This window comes from Oncorhynchus masou, chromosome 15 (genome assembly GCF_036934945.1).
Source record: "Oncorhynchus masou masou isolate Uvic2021 chromosome 15, UVic_Omas_1.1, whole genome shotgun sequence".
Lineage (NCBI taxonomy): Eukaryota > Metazoa > Chordata > Actinopteri > Salmoniformes > Salmonidae > Oncorhynchus > Oncorhynchus masou.
Window position 1 is genome coordinate 566209 of NC_088226.1, and position 18285 is coordinate 584493.

An 18285-nucleotide genomic window follows, 5' to 3' on the forward strand; every position below is an offset into this window, starting at 1 on the left:
AATATAGTAGGACAGACAGTATGGCTATAGGTTACTTATTGTATGACAGGCAGTATGGATAAAGGTTAAATATAGTAGGACAGGCAGTATGGATATAGGTTAAATATAGTAGGACAGGCTATAGGTTAAATATAGTAGGACAGGCAGTATGGCTAAAGTTAAATATAGGAGGACAGGCAGTATGGCTATAGGTTATGTATAGTATGACAGGCAGTATGGCTATAGGTTATGTATAGTAGGACAGGCAGTATGGCTATAGGTTAAATATAGTAGGACAAGCAGTATGGCTATAGGTTAAATATAGTAGGACAGAGAGTATGGCTATTGGTTACTTATTGTATGACAGGCAGTACATAGAACAACACCAGTGGCTGTTCACATAGAGATGTGACCTTAGAAGTACTGTATTCGACACAGCCAGCTGTGTTTAAACCATAGGCACACAGCAATCAGCTGTAAATTTGCACACAAACATGGTTTCCTCTTGGACTTTATCCACCCTCCCACACAGGAAAGTGTGCTGAGAGATTGAGTGGGTCAGCTATTGTATCTCTCTGTCTGTTTCTGGACTCTGTCTCTGGATTGCAGAATTGCTTTTTTTACAAAGTGAGACAGAAGATGAACTCAGAACATAACATGTGTCAGAATACAGAAAATGAGTCAGAACATCAAGTGTGGCAAAGATTCATGATGAACAATGACTGATGGTTAAAGTAGCTAATTAGCTAAAATGCTAAAGTTGTCCTTGATGAGATTCAAACACACAACCTTTGATTTTCTAGATGTTCATGTTATACGCCCACCAATCCACTCCGAACAACCACCCTCCTTTCGATTTTGCCTCAAGTGACCTTCTGTCTTCTATAACCATACCAAACATAACATATATTACTAATTTGAGTTTCCCGGATTTACTTTTACCATGTTACGTCTAGTCTATGAGTCCAGGCTGGAATTCATGGTTACTAGTTGGCACAGCCCAGTCCTAGCTCAGACTGCAATGTTGACTGATTTTATGGATGAGCATGCTCTGTAAAACAAACAATATTGTAGCAAGTTTGCTTGAGGATTGTGGGTAATTGAGAATTCCTGTACATTATTTCACAAAGCATTGTACCTGTAATGTTGATCCTTTTTTATTCTGACTGTATTACTTGCTAAAATCCATATATGAAATACAGTATTAATCTCCCTTATGAATTCATTTTTCTCTGCTCAATAAGTGTTAGAGAACATTTCTTAGTGTGGGGACTTTCTATGATGACTTCAAGAGAACAGAGGCCAGTAACTTACAGGAAGTTGACTTTCTAAAGGTGTTGATGGGAGGATGTGAATTCTCTAAGTGGGAGATTCTGTTCATTTAAACCAATAACCAACGACCGGCTTAATGTTAACATGAAATGCTGGATTTTTTTTATTTATAAATGCTGACAGACAATTTGTTCGTCTGACTGTAACGGCTTTCTTTATGTGAAGGAGAGTCGGACCAAAATGCCGCGTGGCTATTGAGATTCATGTTTAATGAAACAAAGGAAACACGAATCAAAACAAAAACGTAACGTGAAAACCGAAACAGCCTAAACTGGTGCAAACTAACACAAGACAGGAACAGGAACAATCACCCATAAAATCCAACACCAAACAGGCTACCTAAATATGGTTCCCAATCAGAGACAATGACTAACACCTGCCTCCGATTGAGAATTACATGTGTAATTACACTGACAGGGTTGCTAACTGTAACAACTCATAGTTACAGTGTAATAACAACATGTAACTGGTAGTAATTGAGGTATGTAACTACCAAGGTGTAACAACTCATAGTTACAGTGTAATAACAACATGTAACTGTTAGTAATTGAGGTATGTAACTACCAAGGTGTAACAACTCATCGTTACAGTGTAATAACAACAGGTAACTGTTAGTAATTGAGGTATGTAACTACCAAGGTGTAACAACTCATAGTTACAGTGTAATAACAACATGTAACTGGTAGTAATTGAGGTATGTAACTACCAAGGTGTAACAACTCATAGTTACAGTGTAATAACAACATGTAACTGGTAGTAATTGAGGTATGTAACTACCAAGGTGTAACAACTCATAGTTACAGTGTAATAACAACATGTAACTGGTAGTAATTGAGGTATGTAACTACCAAGGTGTAACAACTCATAGTTACAGTGTAATAACAACATGTATCTGGTAGTAATTGAGGTATGTAACTACAAAGGTGTAACAATGAATGCTTGTTACAAATGGGCATGTTTCCACTAAATTCACCAACTTAGTGTCTCGCTTCTTCTCAGCTGCATACAGTTACAACTGTCACAAAGGTTGTGACCCCTTGTGGATGCGCTGGGTATCTGAGAGACTAGAGCCTATGCTCAATAGGCTCGAATTACTTATCCTTGAATGTGCACTGTTCAAACGATGTCTCCACACAGTGTTGTTGCTGGCACTTGCCCCCAAAATAAAGGGTACCAATTGGGTTGACTTGGTTGAGCAGGTAAAAACAGATTAGTAGGTCAACCTCACTGACTGGGATCTAATATGGGTGGCATCCCAGATGTGGAAAAATACTCTATTTCAAAGCATTGTACATGTAATATTTGCCTAAGTACAATGTAATTACGAGTTGCTACACAGGCTATAACTAGTTAAAATGAAGTGTACCTTGAGGGTTACTTACTTGTAATAAATGTACTTATACAGTACATTACCCATCTTGACAACCTGGCCCTCATTTGAAAGCTTCTGGTAGTTTCACTTTATTTCGCAATAAGGTACAGAAATGAAGTGAAACTTCCAGAAGCTCTAAAAATGAGGGCCAAGTTGTCAGGATGCAGTGACATTTGAAATAATGTGTTTTTCCTCATCCGGGATGGCAAAGTTAGTTAACCCAGTTGGTAGACTTTATTTTGTTGGCAAGTGCTAGCAATAACATTGCGTGGAGATATTTTTTCAACATTGCACATTCATGGCTAAGTAATTGGAGCCTATTTAGCATAATCTCCCAGACACCCAGCGCATCCATGAGGGGTCACAACCTTTGTGACACAAAGAAACAAAACACTAAGTTGGTGAATTTAGTGGAAACCCGTCCATTTGTAACAAGCATGGTAAACAAGCATTCATTGTTACACCTCTATAATTACAGAACGCAATTACTGCCAGTCACATGTTGTTATTACAGTGTAACTTTGTTACAGTTAACTACAAAACTTGTTACAGTGTAATTTCACATGTAATTACACTCTAATAAGGACCCTATAAAAGGAAATGTTACCGAACATGACATTTACATTTACATTTAAGTCATTTGGCAGACGCTCTTATCCAGAGCGACTTACAAATTGGTGAATTCACCTTATGACCATCTAATGAAACAGGCGCACATCTATCAAACTCAATTTATACCCACCTCCACAGTGGTGGAAAAGGTACTCAATTTATACCCACCTCCACAGTGGTGGAAAAGGTACTCAATTTATACCCACCTCCACAGTGGTGGAAAAAGTACTCAATGTATACCCACCTCCACAGTGGTGGAAAAAGTACTCACTTGTCATACTTGAGTAAAAGTAAAGATACCTTAATAAAAAAAGACACAAGTAAAACTGAAAGTCACCCAGTAAAATACTACTTTAAGTATCTTATTTTAAATGACACCCAACCCATGTGACAACCATCTCCATCTCCCATACAGCACAGTTCATACTGTTGCCTGCACAGATGTGAATTGATGAAGTTATAGCAGTGACAGGCCTGTAAACTGGGAAGGCCAGATTGTTTATTTCAATCAACGCAGTAACGCTAGAGAGGAGAGCAGGATCCAGAAACTCTTATCTGTGGTGTTCACACAGGATGCTACTGCTAGTGTACAAGTAGGGAGGGCCCAAACCTTATGCAACTACTACTGAATCTGATGCCATAAATAAGTGCCGTATACAATAGTCAATGTTCACACTTCTCGTTTGTAAATTCCTCCTGTTGTCCTGTAGTGTAAATTAGTCAATGTGATGACTGAAGGCTGTGAGAAAGTTGTACAGGTCATATGTGGTTCAGGGGTGATACAGTGGAGAGGACAGAACACACAACACAATCAACCCTATTAACATTTGCTTTATTAAAGAATTTTAGGACCATCAATCAGTCATTTACCCAACAGTGTTACTTAAATAGGCAGACTATCAGCATACCAGTTGCTGTGATCTGAAGTGTTGAGTGATTTACACAGGGATGTAGCGACATCTTGTGGACACATAGACGTTTTGCAATGCTTTTCTAAAAAAAAAGTATTGTATATTTTTCACCTTCACATTTGTTCACCGAAAATCTTTCCATTTCCCAACGGAATACAAAAAACGGCAACTGTAATCTCTTACCAGCAGATTACAAACTACTTTTAAAAAACCAGACGATTACTTATTGGATTATGTTTCAATTCAGAAGGATGTTTGCACCTTTCTATATTCTCCATTACATTTAAATCAGCATTGAAAAAAGTTCACATTTTTCTGCCTGAGTCTGACCAGAAGTCAGAGACCACTATGATGACAATGCGTTTGTTTGAACGATCGCAAGAAAATAGTAGGAACATTTTTCTATAGGCAACAGTCCAAGCTATGCCTTCCAATGGTGTGACTGTTGTCAGCATCCACAGATTATGCAATATGAATAAACGCTTGGAGGACGACAGCAGTGGTGTAGCATACGGGAGGAAAGACATCACTTATTATTGATATCTACATAGCGCATTGATGTGAATCACACTGCTGCTCTCTTATTTAGCTATTAGCTTTTTGCACATTATGGATAGTGGTTGTGGATGGCTTCTCACAAATGTATACAGTACCAGTCAAAAGCTTGGACACACCTACTCATTGCAGGGGTTTTCTTGATTTGTACTATTTTCTACATTGTAGAATAATAGTGAAGATATCACAACTATGAAATAACACATTTTGAATCATGAAGTAACCAAAAAAAGTGTTAAAACAACTCAAAATATATTTGAGATTTGAGATTCTTCAAAGTAGCCACCCTTTGCCTTGATGACAGCTTTGCACACTCTTGGTATTCTCTCAACCAGCTTCACCTGGAATGCTTTTCCAACAGTCTTGAAGGAGTTCCCACATATGTTGAACACTTGTTGGCGGCTTTTCCTTCACTCTGCGGTCCAACTCATCCCAAACCATCTCAATTGGGTTGAGGCCGTGTGATTGTGATGTCATCTGATACAACACTCCATCACTCCCCTTCTTGGTCAAAGCCTGAAGGTGTGTCGGGTCATTGTCCTGTTGAAAAACAAATGATTGTCACAGAATGCTGTGGTAGCCATGCTGGTTAAGTGTGACCTTGAATTCTAAATAAATCACTGACAGTGTCAACAGCAAAGCACCCCCACACAATCACACCTCCTCCTCCATGCTTCACGGTGGGAACCACACATGCAGAGATAATCCGTTCACCTACTCTGCATCTCACAAAGACACGGCATTTGGAACCAAAAATCTCAAATTTGAACTCAGACCAATGGACAGATTTCCACCGGTCTAATGTCCATTGCTTATGTTTCTTGGCCCAAAAATCTCTTCTTCTTATTGGTGTCCTTTGGTAGTGGTTTCTTTGCAGCAATTCGACCATGAAGGCCTGATTCACGCAGTCTCCTCTGAACAGTTGATGTTGCGATGTGTCTGTTACTTGAACTCTGTGAAGCATTTATTTGGGCTGAAATCTGAGAAAATTTAGAAAATAATAAAAATATAGAAAAACCCTGCAAGTTTTGACTGGTGCTGTATGTGTATTTTAACCCAATAATGGTTGAATTAAAGAAGTTTAAACTGCAGATCAGTGGGCAGCCAGTGAAAAATGGCTCTTGCAATGGCTGCACAGTGCGGATCAAGGGCCTGATTAATGTGAGGGCTTACAGGGTCTGAATCCCTGGGGCCCAAGCCCATAGGGGGCCCTTGATGCAGAGTGTAGGTAGCCTGCTTCTGCTCTGCTAATCATCAGATGGGGGGGAGGAGAGGAGGTAGGGGGCCCATGTGGGTAACAAGGGGGAGGTTGCCCTGCTATCCCCCACCGCCCTTCGCCAGAGCGAGAGGTCACAGTTCATGGAGCAAAAATGTTTGCGGTTCACCGACAACCCCTGATCCCCCTCCGACACGGCCGACGCACCTGCAACATCCATTAATGGCCATCTATGTAAACTCTAACATTGATTTATCCTGCAATAGATGTTGTTCAACCTTCTAATGCTGCTTAAAGGGAAAGTAATCCCAAAGTAACTGAAAGTAATCAGATTACATTACTGAGTTTGTGTAATCCAAACGTTATGTCACTGATATCAATTTTGGACAGGTAACTAGAAACTGTAACGGATTGCATTTAGAAAGTAACCTACCCAAACCTGCTCCCAACACATTCTCAACTTATTCCCACAACAGAATGCCTTCAAACACATTTTAAATGAAGAAAGTTACATACATAACATAAAAAAGTATACACAATAATGTTATTTCAATACAAAGAAAACCCACAATACTGCCCTCAAAGGCAAAAGCAGTAGCTATGTAAAAAAGTAACTGCAAAATCTGACTTCAAAGTCTTTTCTGTCTAGACAGAGAACAATTTTGGGTACTTCATGATATATTCTGATCGACTTGCTTGTTCTTGTGTCAGGAAACGAAATATCACATTAATCAGAGAATATACCTGGCCATTACAACAGATCAAATATACACTGCTCAAAAAAAATAAAGGGAACACTAAAATAACACATCCTAGATCTGAATGAATGAAATATTCTTATTAAATACTTTTTTCTTCACATAGTTGAATGTGCTGACAACAAAATCACACAAAAATTATCAATGGAAATCAAATTTATCAACCCATGGAGGTCTGGATTTGGAGTCACACTCAAAATTAAAGTGGAAAACCACACCACAGGCTGATCCAACCTTGATATAATGTCCTTAAAACAAGTCAAAATGAGGCTCAGTAGACCCCCCTACAATGCCTGGGCATGCTCCTGATGAGGTGGCGGATGGTCTCCTGAGGGATCTCCTCCCAGACCTGGACTAAAGCATCCGCCAACTACTGGACAGTCTGTGGTGCAACGTGGCGTTGGTGGATGGAGCGAGACATGATGTCCCAGATGTGCTCAATTGGATTCAGGTCTGGGGAACGGGCAGGTCAGTCCATAGCATCAATGCCTTTCTCTTGCAGGAACTGCTGACACACTCCAGCCACATGAGGTCTAGCATTGTCTTGCATTAGGAGGAACCCAGGGCCAACCGAACCAGCATATGGTCTCACAAGGGGTCTGAGGATCTCATCTCGGTACCTTATGGCAGTCAGGCTACCTCTGGCAAGCACATGGAGGGCTGTGCGGCCCCCCAAAGAAATGCCACCCCACACCATGACTGACCCACCGCCAAACCGGTCATGCTGGAGGATGTTGCAGGCAGCAGAACGTTCTTCACGGCGTCTCCAGACTCTGTCACGTCTGTCACGTGCTCAGTGTGAACCTGCTTTCATCTGTGAGGAGCACAGTGCACCAGTGGCGAATTTGCCAATCTTGGTGTTCTCTGGCAAACGCCAAACGTCCTGCACGGTGTTGGGCTGTAAGCACAACCCCCACCTGTGGACGTCGGGCCCTCATACCACCCTCATGGAGTCTATTTCTGACCGTTTGAGCAGACACATGCACATTTGTGGCCTGCTGGAGGTCATTTTGCAGGGCTCTGGCAGTGCTCCTCCTGCTCCTCCTTGCACAAAGGCGGAGTTGGCGGTCCTGCTGCTGGGTTGTTGCCCTCCTATGGTCTCCTCCACGTCTCCTGATGTACTGGCCTGTCTCCTGGTAGCGCCTCCATCCTCTGATCACCTTTGACCTAATATTGAGTTTCTTGGCTCTAGGTATGTTTAACATAGACATGATGTCATATTACAATGAACTGTATGTCCAAGCAAAATAAGCTCTAGTCTACTGCAGAATCAAGGGTTTCCACCACTATTTACATACGTCTGTTAGAAATGATTCATTCCAATTTAGCTTAGGCTTCACAGGCCGCAGCCTAATGTGGATCAGGCAGAAATCTGCTCAGTTGCTGAAACAATTCATGCACCTAACCCAGTGCCATTTGGATCCGATTGGTTGTGACCTGGTATTGCTGTTTCTGATGGCCAAATTGGCACGGTCTACAGGCATGGTTAATAGGAAAGACACATCAATTAACTTTGAAGAACTTCCTCTACCTGAACAACTTAGAGTATTCATCCTCACTCATGCCCTGTAGATACTGAGCCAACTTCTCCGGTTTGGAGAAATTATCCACATGGACAAAGGCATCACCTGGGATGAACTTCTCATAAACCTGCTTGGGCGGTCCTAGGGCAACTGGCACAGAGCCCAACTTCATGGCATTGAACAGTTTCTCAGTCATATAGTCAGGGTGTTCTCTCATATTGTCAAATGACAAGTAGAACTTACAGCTGGCGACTGTGCTTGTCTATTCTTCATTATTAATTTGCTTGTTACTAAAGTGGGCTCCATATGTGTTGATAGTTATGAACTTGCTCAGGAGTTGGTCATATTTGACCCTATAATGGTTCCCGTTCCAGTTGCTTACAATCCAGCAGTTTGTAACCTTCTTCTCAATGGGTAGGTCTTCCTCAATCTCACTGTTCTTGAAAAGTAATCTCTTGCACACATTAATGTCAGCATTCCAACAGTAGTTGAACGTCACGTTGAAGAGTTTGCCCAGTCCAGATGTCTTACATGTGTTCATTGGCGACTCAAAATTCATCCACACCCATTTGTGGAAGGTGGGCCTGGGGTTCTTGGGGCAGGTTGGATAAATCCTCTTGGATCTCTCTGTGGTTGCATGAGAACGGCATCCCTTTGACTGTACAGCTCCCTGTCCACTGTCAGATGACAGCCTTCGATGTTGAACGTTTGACCTGCAGGATGTGAGGTCAAAGTGATATTTGAAGTGCCAGAACCAGACCAGTAGTATGGTGTCTTTGTCTTGTGACCTGGGTTGAACTGGAGAGAGATCTTTCGATGCCTCTGACTGTACCTTTGTATGGCATGGTGACAGCCCATGGTAGAACATAGTTCGGGCACAGCCGATCACAATGCAGATGAAGACATAATGATGTGCGTTGAGAGTTGGTTTCATCAGACATTGGATAATAAAATAAGACATTGATGACTTTATAGATTATGTAAATATACAAAACTAATCCTTTCAGGGTTTCCTTCCGAGGAAAGAAGTTCACTTCCAACTACAGTCTAATCAATTCACAAATTGGACTTGACTCTTACAGAGGAATTCCTTGTCCAATTCAACAGTCAGGAATTTAAAGGGATTTGATCCCAAAATCAAATTGCATTAAATCAAACTTTGCATTTAAAATCGCAGCACACTTCACAGTAAAACAATGAAAGTGATCAATTGTTTTAATAAGAGACAATAAAAGAGATGAATAACCAAACATAAAGGAAGTGCATATTCTACCAACAGAATGAAAACAAAAGGTTAGTGTAACGATATTCGTCATCTGAAGAAGAGGAATCATTGGACCAAAGCGCAGCGTGGTAAGTGTTCATGCTTTCTTTATTAAAACAGAACACTATCACAAAATAACAAAGGGAATAACTGAAACAGTCCTGAAAGGTGCAAACCACTAACAGAAATTAACTACCCACAAAAATCATGTGGGAAAAAGCTACCTAAGTATGGTTCCCAATCAGAGACAACGATAGACAGCTGTCCTTGATTGAGAACCATACCCGGCCAAAACAAAGAAATACAAAAACATAGAAAAAAGAACATAGAATGCCCACCCAAATCACACCCTGACCAAACCAAAATAGAGACGCAAAAAGCTCTAAGGTCAGGGTGTGACAGTTAGGCATAGGAGTCTAAATTATTTAAGGTTAGGCATAGGAGTCTAAATTATTTAAGGTTAGGCATAGGAGTCTAAATTATTTAAGGTTAGGCATAGGAGTCTAAATTATTTAAGGTTAGGCATAGGATACTAAATTATTTAAGGTTAGGCATAGGGGTCTAAATGATTTAAGGTTAGGCATAGGGGTCTAAATGATTTAAGGTTAGGCATAGGGGTCTAAATGATTTAAGGTTAGGCATAGGGGTCTAAATGATTTAAGGTTAGGCATAGGAGTCTAAATTATTTAAGGTTAGGCATAGGAGTCTAAATTATTTAAGGTTAGGCATAGGAGTCAAAATTATTTAAGGTTAGGCATAGGAGTCAAAATTATTTAAGGTTAGGCATAGGAGTCTAAATTATTTAAGGTTAGGCATAGGAGTCTAAATTATTTAAGGTTAGGCATAGGAGTCTAAATTATTTAAGGTTAGGCATTGGAGTCAAAATTATTTAAGGTTAGGCATAGGAGTCTAAATTATTTAAGGTTAGGCATTGGAGTCAAAATTATTTAAGGTTAGGCATAGGAGTCTAAATTATTTAAGGTTAGGCATAGGGGTCTAAATGATTTAAGGTTAGGCATAGGAGTCTAAATTATTTAAGGTTAGGCATAGGAGTCTAAATTATTTAAGGTTAGGCATAGGAGTCAAAATTATTTAAGGTTAGGCATAGGAGTCTAAATTATTTAAGGTTAGGCATAGGAGTCTAAATTATTTAAGGTTAGGCATAGGAGTCTAAATTATTTAAGGTTAGGCATAGGAGTCTAAATTATTTAAGGTTAGGCATTGGAGTCAAAATTATTTAAGGTTAGGCATAGGAGTCTAAATTATTTAAGGTTAGGCATAGGAGTCTAAATTATTTAAGGTTAGGCATTGGAGTCAAAATTATTTAAGGTTAGGCATAGGAGTCTAAATTATTTAAGGTTAGGCATTGGAGTCAAAATTATTTAAGGTTAGGCATAGGAGTCTAAATTATTTAAGGTTAGGCATAGGAGTCTAAATGATTTAAGGTTAGGCATAGGGGTCTAAATTATTTAAGGTTAGGCATAGGAGTCTAAATTATTTAAGGTTAGGCATAGGAGTCTAAATTATTTAAGGTTAGGCATAGGAGTCTAAATGATTTAAGGTTAGGCATAGGAGTCTAAATTATTTAAGGTTAGGCATTGGAGTCTAAATGATTTAAGGTTAGGCATAGGAGTCTAAATTATTTAAGGTTAGGCATTGGAGTCTAAATTATTTAAGGTTAGGCATAGGAGTCTAAATTATTTAAGGTTAGGCATAGGAGTCTAAATGATTTAAGGTTAGGCATAGGAGTCTAAATTATTTAAGGTTAGGCATAGGAGTCTAAATGATTTAAGGTTAGGCATAGGAGTCTAAATTATTTAAGGTTAGGCATAAGAGTCTAAATGATTTAAGGTTAGGCATAGGGGTCTAAATTATTATAGTTGTTGTATGCTACCTACCACAACAGCCCTCTCACAGTGTGTGTGTGTGTGTGTGTGTGTGTGTGTGTGTGTGTGTGTGTGTGTGTGTGTGTGTGTGTGTGTGTGTGTGTGTGTGTGTGTGTGTGTGTGTGTGTGTGTGTGTGTGTGTGTGTACAGGAGGCTAGTTGTGGCTATGTGATCATCCTGACGGCCCTGTACTGGTGTACAGAGTGTATGCCCCTGGCTGTGACCGGTCTGCTGCCTGTCATCCTCTTCCCTATGATGGGCATTATGGAGTCAAGTGAGGTACCAACACCACTATCCTCTCCCCCTATATCATCCACTGCATCTTTATGTAATACATGTATCACTAGCCACTTTAACTATGCCACTTTGTTTACATACTCATCTCATATGTATATACTGTACTCGATACCATCTACTGTATCTTGCCTATGCTGCTCTGTACCATCACTCATTCATACATCTTTATGTACATATTCTTTATCCCCTTACACTTGTGTGTATAAGACAGTAGTTTTGGAATTGTTAGTTAGATTACTTGTTGGTTATTACTGCATTGTCGGAACTAGAAGCACAAGCATTTCGCTACACTCGCATTAACATCTGCTAACCATGTGTATGTGACAAATTTGATTTGATTTGATTTGATTATTTAAGGTTAGGCATAGGGGTCTAAGTTTTTTAAGGTTAGGTTTAGGAATGAGGGTTATTGTTTCAGTGAGGTTAGGAAAAGGCATAAACATTTATATTGGCTTAGCGTACCACTGTCCGGCATTTATTTTCTGCCAGTTCAGTATACACTACCAGAACAAAAAGGATGACTTAAATACTGTAACAACAGGCCCAGTCCTCAATTGTGTCTCTTACCTGACAATGCATGTAATTTCCTAGCAATGGTGGTCATAAATGCAATGCTCCGCTCATGTACTGTATCACCACAATGAGATGTGCTTGTTTTTAAGCTGATGCAACTGGTTCCACAATAAGGGCAGTTTGGTAACCAGCTGAGCTGTGGGGCTGAGAAATGTAACCACTCTCAGGACCAGCCATGAAATCAAAATGATTTAACTAAAGTTTTAGTATGTCTTGAAGCTATGCAGTGTAATGATCTAATTATGTCATTATTAATTATGATGATATAATATAATAACATTGTTTACAAACAATGGAGTTAAAAGGCATATATTTTGTGTTATGATGGTCTCAGTTAACAAGACATTTTACAAGTACTATTCTTCAAGAATGAATGCCAAAATCTCATAGCAACTTTATTAACACCTGTAAAATAGGGGTCAAAGGCACAAGGCCAGCATTCATCATGATAGAATAGACGTAGGTAATCCTACTTTACCTAATGTGTCCATAATCAGTCATTTCACTGATCCTATACGGTCCAGGAGTCAAACTCATTCCACAGAGGGCCAAGTGTCTGCAGGTTTTCACTCCTCCATTGTACTTGATTGATGAATTAAGGTCACTAATTAGTAAGGAACTCCTACACCTGGTTGTCCGGGGCATAACTGAAAGTAAAAAACTAACTTCTAGACAGTAGGCACTTCATGGAATGAGTTTGACACCCCTGCTATACGGCATTATAACACCCTACATCTCGTCATACACATAATCCATTAATATAGCAGTTAGAGCCTATTCAAGTTCAACAACGCATTGACTTGTTCAAACAAAGCCTCCCTGTTATGTTAGTGTTGCAACCCTAAAGCAAACAGAGGTAAACAGACTGAACTTGTCCAATAAGAAATGCAGATTTTCCGTTTTGCCCTAATGAATACAACCGAGGCAAATACCAAGGTCCTGTTCACCAGGTCATGTCCATATCCTTAGGTAATTAAGGGCGAGGGAAACATACCTGGTGCTGAATGGCGAGTAGAAACACATCAAGGTGAGCCGTCCCCTGCTCAACAAAAGCCACGTCTCGCTGATATAAAGAGGAGAACAGGGAGAATGCAGTTATAGGAATAATATGAAGATAACTGCTCACTAATACACTGAGCTTTTCTATAGTTTTTAGGAGGCAAAATAATGACAGTTGATTTCATTTCATGTGAGGTGTTTTTTAATAAAGGAAGAGGATAGCCATGGCCTAATGATTTACTTCAGGTTCTTGGATTGGAGATTATGTTACGCGGTCCGACCCTAATCTAGCGCACCTGATTCTAATAATTAGCTAGTTGATAAACTGCACCAGGTTATTTACAACTCTGGGGCAGGAGTGAGAACCTACAGGAGGGTCGCTCTCCAACCCACATTGACAGAACTAAGCACATAATGAAGGTGTGTATTTCTTTGACAAATTGCACACGGCAGGGAAGTGGGCAGTGCGTCTAAGGTGTGACATGAAGGGCAAAGGCTAGAGAGGCTGTCCCACTGTCTGCAGTAGTACACCAGTTCTAGGCTTATCCTCACTCAAGGATGTGGAGGCACATGACTGCAATGTGACTCAGCTCGGTGTCAGGTGTGGCTTTTAGTCAAAGCTAGCAACATCATTCTGTTTAAGTTCAAAGTCAAATCTCAGAGCTAGCAGGTAAGCACCCCTCACCCAGTATATTATTTTCTTGAAGAGCAGTGTGGAATGTGGTGTAGATATTAATTATTGGATGTAGCTCTTCTCTATGTTTGAATGGAGTCTCTGTCTGTCTGATTTAGTGTTGAGTTTCCGATGTGTTTGTTTTTGATCAAGTCTGTATCATTGGTTGTAAGAAAAAGGATTGTGTTTCTTTTCACCGACAAGATCGAAACAGAAAACATCGGATTTAACGTTTTATCAGATACTGTGTGCGTGTGTGTGTATGTGTGTGTGTGTGTGTGTGTGTGTGTGTGTGTGTGTGTGTGTGTGTGTGTGTGTATAGATCCTACATAGTTATATTCATGTATTTAAATATTAGCTGGCTTTATGGCAATTTGTTGGTATCAAAACAGTCACACAGGTTTGTTATTACCATGTAATTTATTGTCTACTCTGGTATTTCCCGTTGTATAACATGCTGTCTTTATTTAACTGCGTAGTATGTTTACGTAGAACCTGTCCTCTCATTAGTAGCCCTTTAGGTTACATATCCTGCAACCTGTAGTTAATTACCCCGGGCATGGGTGAAATCACAGCCCCCAACACATTGGGTCCCATGGCTCCTTAGTTCAATAGTCTTACTGTATCCTCAATAGTTATTGATATATTCTGGTTCAGAGGGTGGACTCTATACACACAATAGCCCGGATAAGTATCCAGAGTATTTGTTAAGTTTGACCACATGGCTTCTCTGGATGGAAAGCATGTCCTGTGAACTCAGGATCTTAGTGACAACCACTGCCTCGGTCACTTCAGAAGTCACTAACCTAACAGAAACCTAAGCTTGTCTTATTGACTTTGATTACTGTTATGACAACCACATAATATGCATGACTAGTGAACCAATGAAATGGTCCGCTGATAGAGAACTAGCCTCGTCAGCAGATGTATGCCCTAACCCTAAAACATGCCTGTAGTCTGAGTTTATGATTGACCAGTATTCCTCGTGCTAAAATAATCACTGTCAACTTTACGAATACATGCAATAATAGTGATTAGATGTTTGCCTTTTCTTCATAAACTTATAAACGAGCAGCCTTTCCTTTTGGCAGGCCAAATGACGTGTCTTGGACCAAATTGTAGAATTGGGCACCGGAGCCTGATGGGCATTCTCCTGCTGGGCTGCTTGCTGACCTGTCTACTGTACCGACCAGCTATCACCTGGCTCCCTGTCCTGGCCAAGCACTTCCAGGCGGAGCACAAACAGGATGTTACCGTGCTGGTCTGGCACTGGCCCTTTGACCATCCCTTTAAACTGAACTCCTGCAGGTCCTTGTACAACATCGAAGGCTGTCACCTGACAGCGGACAGAGAGCTGTACAGTCAAGCGGATGCCGTTCTCATCCACCACAGAGAAATCGAAGAGGATTTATCCAACCTGCCCCAAGCACCACGGCCCTCCTTCCAGAAATGGGTGTGGATGAATTTCGAATCGCCGGCACACACGAATAGAATACCTGGCTTGGAAGATCTGTTTAATGCGACTTTGAACTACAGGCAGGATGCAGACATCAACATGCCTTATGGATCTCTCGTCCCTCGGACTACAGAGAGGGAGGAGTTTGTCCCGCATAAAAACCGTCTGGTCTGTTGGATCGTTAGCAACTGGAACCGAGAACACAAGAGGACTTGGTACTACATGGAGCTGCGCAAATTCATCAGGATTCACACCTACGGGGACCCTTTCAACAAAAAGGTATCTCTTAGTGAATACAGAATGATAATGGCCAGCTGTAAATTCTACTTATCTTTTGAGAACTCCGTCCATAAGGACTACATCACAGAAAAACTATATAACGCTCTCAAGTTGGGCGCAGTTCCTGTGGTCATGGGCCCGACAAGAGGGAACTATGAGAAGTTCATCCCTGGAGATTCCTTCATCCATGTGGATGACTTCCGCTCGCCCAGAGCCCTGGCCAAACACCTCCTCTTCTTGAACGAGAATGAGGAGATGTACCGTAAATACTTCAAGTGGCAGAGGATCCACACAGTCCGTATCAACAGCTTCCCCATTCAGAATGCCTGCAACAGCTGTGAGTACATCAGGGACCACCCTGAGAATCGGATGGTTACTGAGCTCTATAAATGGTTCTGGGAGGAGTGATACTGAGACATTTGGAGCAAATCTACTACAAATGAACGATATCCACTTCTCCATAGTCAGGGATGGGGGGGAACTGAGCAATATGTATCTTTTACAGAACAGCAGAAGTGCCAAAAATGATATTTCATTAAAGTACATTCACCGAACTTCCCCCACTTGAACAATTCATGGGGTGTTACAAGTCATATTTATATATTTTTTACTTCTGTGCTCTTCGCTACTGCTCTACCACATGTTAACTGATGAAAACAGTGTGATGGTGACATTCCACCACTATCTGCTTGTTTACTATTGGCTCGTTCCACTAAAAGAGTGTCTTTCGCATCCCTTTTATATTGGTGCACAATGTTCTGCACTAATATTACATTTTAAAAGCCTGTTATAACAAAGTGCCCTTTTTAATAGAGACCGAATGGAGAATTCAATTAATCAGATATGTATAAAGGCTTGCTGAAGTGCCAAAATGTAGCCTTTTGACATGTCCCTCCATCAACCCTGTGTCACTTCTAGGAACATTTTAACCCACTTAATCCCCAAATTTCTCCAAGTTTCAACATCATTGTAAAGCCGTAGTTATTGTACTTGGACAAAGTAATCTCTGAAGATTTATTTATTTCATGTAATTCATTTACGTCTGGCCCTCATTTTAAGGTCAACCCTGTTATGTGAACTGAACTTAATATTTACCTTTATTTAACTAGGCAAGTCAGTTAAGAACAAATTCTTAGTTTCAATGACGGCCTAGGAACAGTGGGTTAACTGCCTTGTTCAGGTATGGTGAAATATGGTGAAACTATTCGAGCAGATCACGTCAACCCTGTTACTCATAGACAGGCTTTCATTCAATTGCCACTCCCTTTTGCACCAATCTTCCGTTCCCCTGTCACAAGTGGATGTATGGCTTATTGAAGAAAGAATCATCAGCCCTGTTACTTTTTTTGGGCGTTTAATAGGCCCTTACTATAGTTGAGATTGAGATGGGGGTAAAATGTATTTTTTTTACATGTGCTCTTTTAGACAGACTGTTAAAATTAGGTGAAATCAAAAGTTATTTTGTCCAAGTTACACTTCTCAAAAAGACCCTATTAACATTACTGTGAGCGATTTGGTTTTGAACTGTAATGCCTGTTGAGAAAGTCTGGTTACTGTTGAAGGTACTCTAGCTCTCCTCCCTCTGGTCACTGGAATAGACTCTGTGAGAGACTCCACTGCGATCAGTCCTGCTTTTTCTAAACCACATGATTGGGAACGTGATAAAGGGTAATGTACGGTAGGTCTCGCTCATATACAGGTAGAACTCCCTGTACTGTCAACAGTTGTTAGGCAATTGCCTTTTACTGTACTATGGTTGCTAGGTTGTCACAATGAATGTGTCATGTATTTTCACACGTTAAGGGACCTTGTTCGCTCCACTGTTAGGCAACAGGGATTGATCACAGACTCAGAGATTCAGTGTATGAATTAGGAAAAGAAAGATTGATGTACTACTGTGGTCTCCAGCACAATGACTTTAGTAAACCCAGTTTACACACCTGTTCCAATACAATACAATGGGTTAGTATGAGACACCACTCTTACTGCCACCCAAGGGAGTTGAAAGACGTAAATTAATATGTTGCAGTACACCTGGCGACCACTAGACAGCACTGCAACCCCACTGTACACATGCATGTTACATTGTTGAAAAACCATTTGCATCAGTGTGAATATGAATATTTATATATGTGAGAAAATGAATACCATTTGTCAAATGAATGAATATCTGAGCTCAAATGAGAGGTTGGAGAAATGGTGGAGATTAGCTTGTTGCTTAATGGTTTAATTGAAACCTGCCGCTAATTAGCTGTGGCTATAATCACCCAAACTTATGAACAACTCCATGACTTTTTCTTCGGCTCTTTCAAATGTAGAGAATAGAATGTGGCCCTGGGAATGAGTGTAAAATGACTGCATCATGAAGAACTCTTAAGTCTGCCCACAACTTTCACCCGTTCTTACATCCCCTTGCCCTTTGAAGGATCCCTTCTAATGCTTTATTAACTGTACAGTACATACAGAAAACCCTAACATTCTTCCTCAAGTTTCATTATGTTTTGGTCATGGAAACTATTAGAATATTACTATTTCTACCTCCTATTTCTATATTTCTGTTCTATTTCTATCTCCAACCTCCACTAATGTATTTTAAATTC

At 40.4% G+C, this 18285-nt stretch overlaps 1 protein-coding gene and 1 pseudogene across 2 annotated transcripts; one reads left to right on the top strand and one right to left on the bottom strand.

Moving 5' to 3' along the window:
- Window positions 1-8262: 8262 nt before the first annotated feature.
- On the bottom strand, window positions 8263-9126 carry LOC135555213 (4-galactosyl-N-acetylglucosaminide 3-alpha-L-fucosyltransferase 9-like; annotated as a pseudogene).
- Window positions 9127-13724: 4598 nt separating this feature from the next.
- LOC135555266 (4-galactosyl-N-acetylglucosaminide 3-alpha-L-fucosyltransferase 9-like) lies at window positions 13725-16259 on the top strand. Of its 2 annotated transcripts, none has more exons than XM_064987579.1 (2): window positions 13725-13947; window positions 15026-16259. In XM_064987579.1, exon 2 carries the CDS (start codon window positions 15047-15049, stop codon window positions 16091-16093), a length of 1047 nt encoding a protein of 348 aa, XP_064843651.1. In that variant the 5' UTR covers window positions 13725-13947; window positions 15026-15046; the 3' UTR covers window positions 16094-16259. The 2 variants fall into 2 exon arrangements, with proteins under 2 accessions (XP_064843651.1, XP_064843649.1); XM_064987577.1 differs by having other exon boundaries at window positions 13727-13947; window positions 15042-16259.
- The last annotated feature ends 2026 nt before the right edge of the window (window positions 16260-18285 follow it).

Bases quoted from the DNA above. Each gene is read 5' to 3' on its own strand.
- LOC135555266 (XM_064987579.1), top strand. From the start codon at position 15,047: ATGACGTGTCTTGGACCAAATTGTAGAATTGGGCACCGGAGCCTGATG.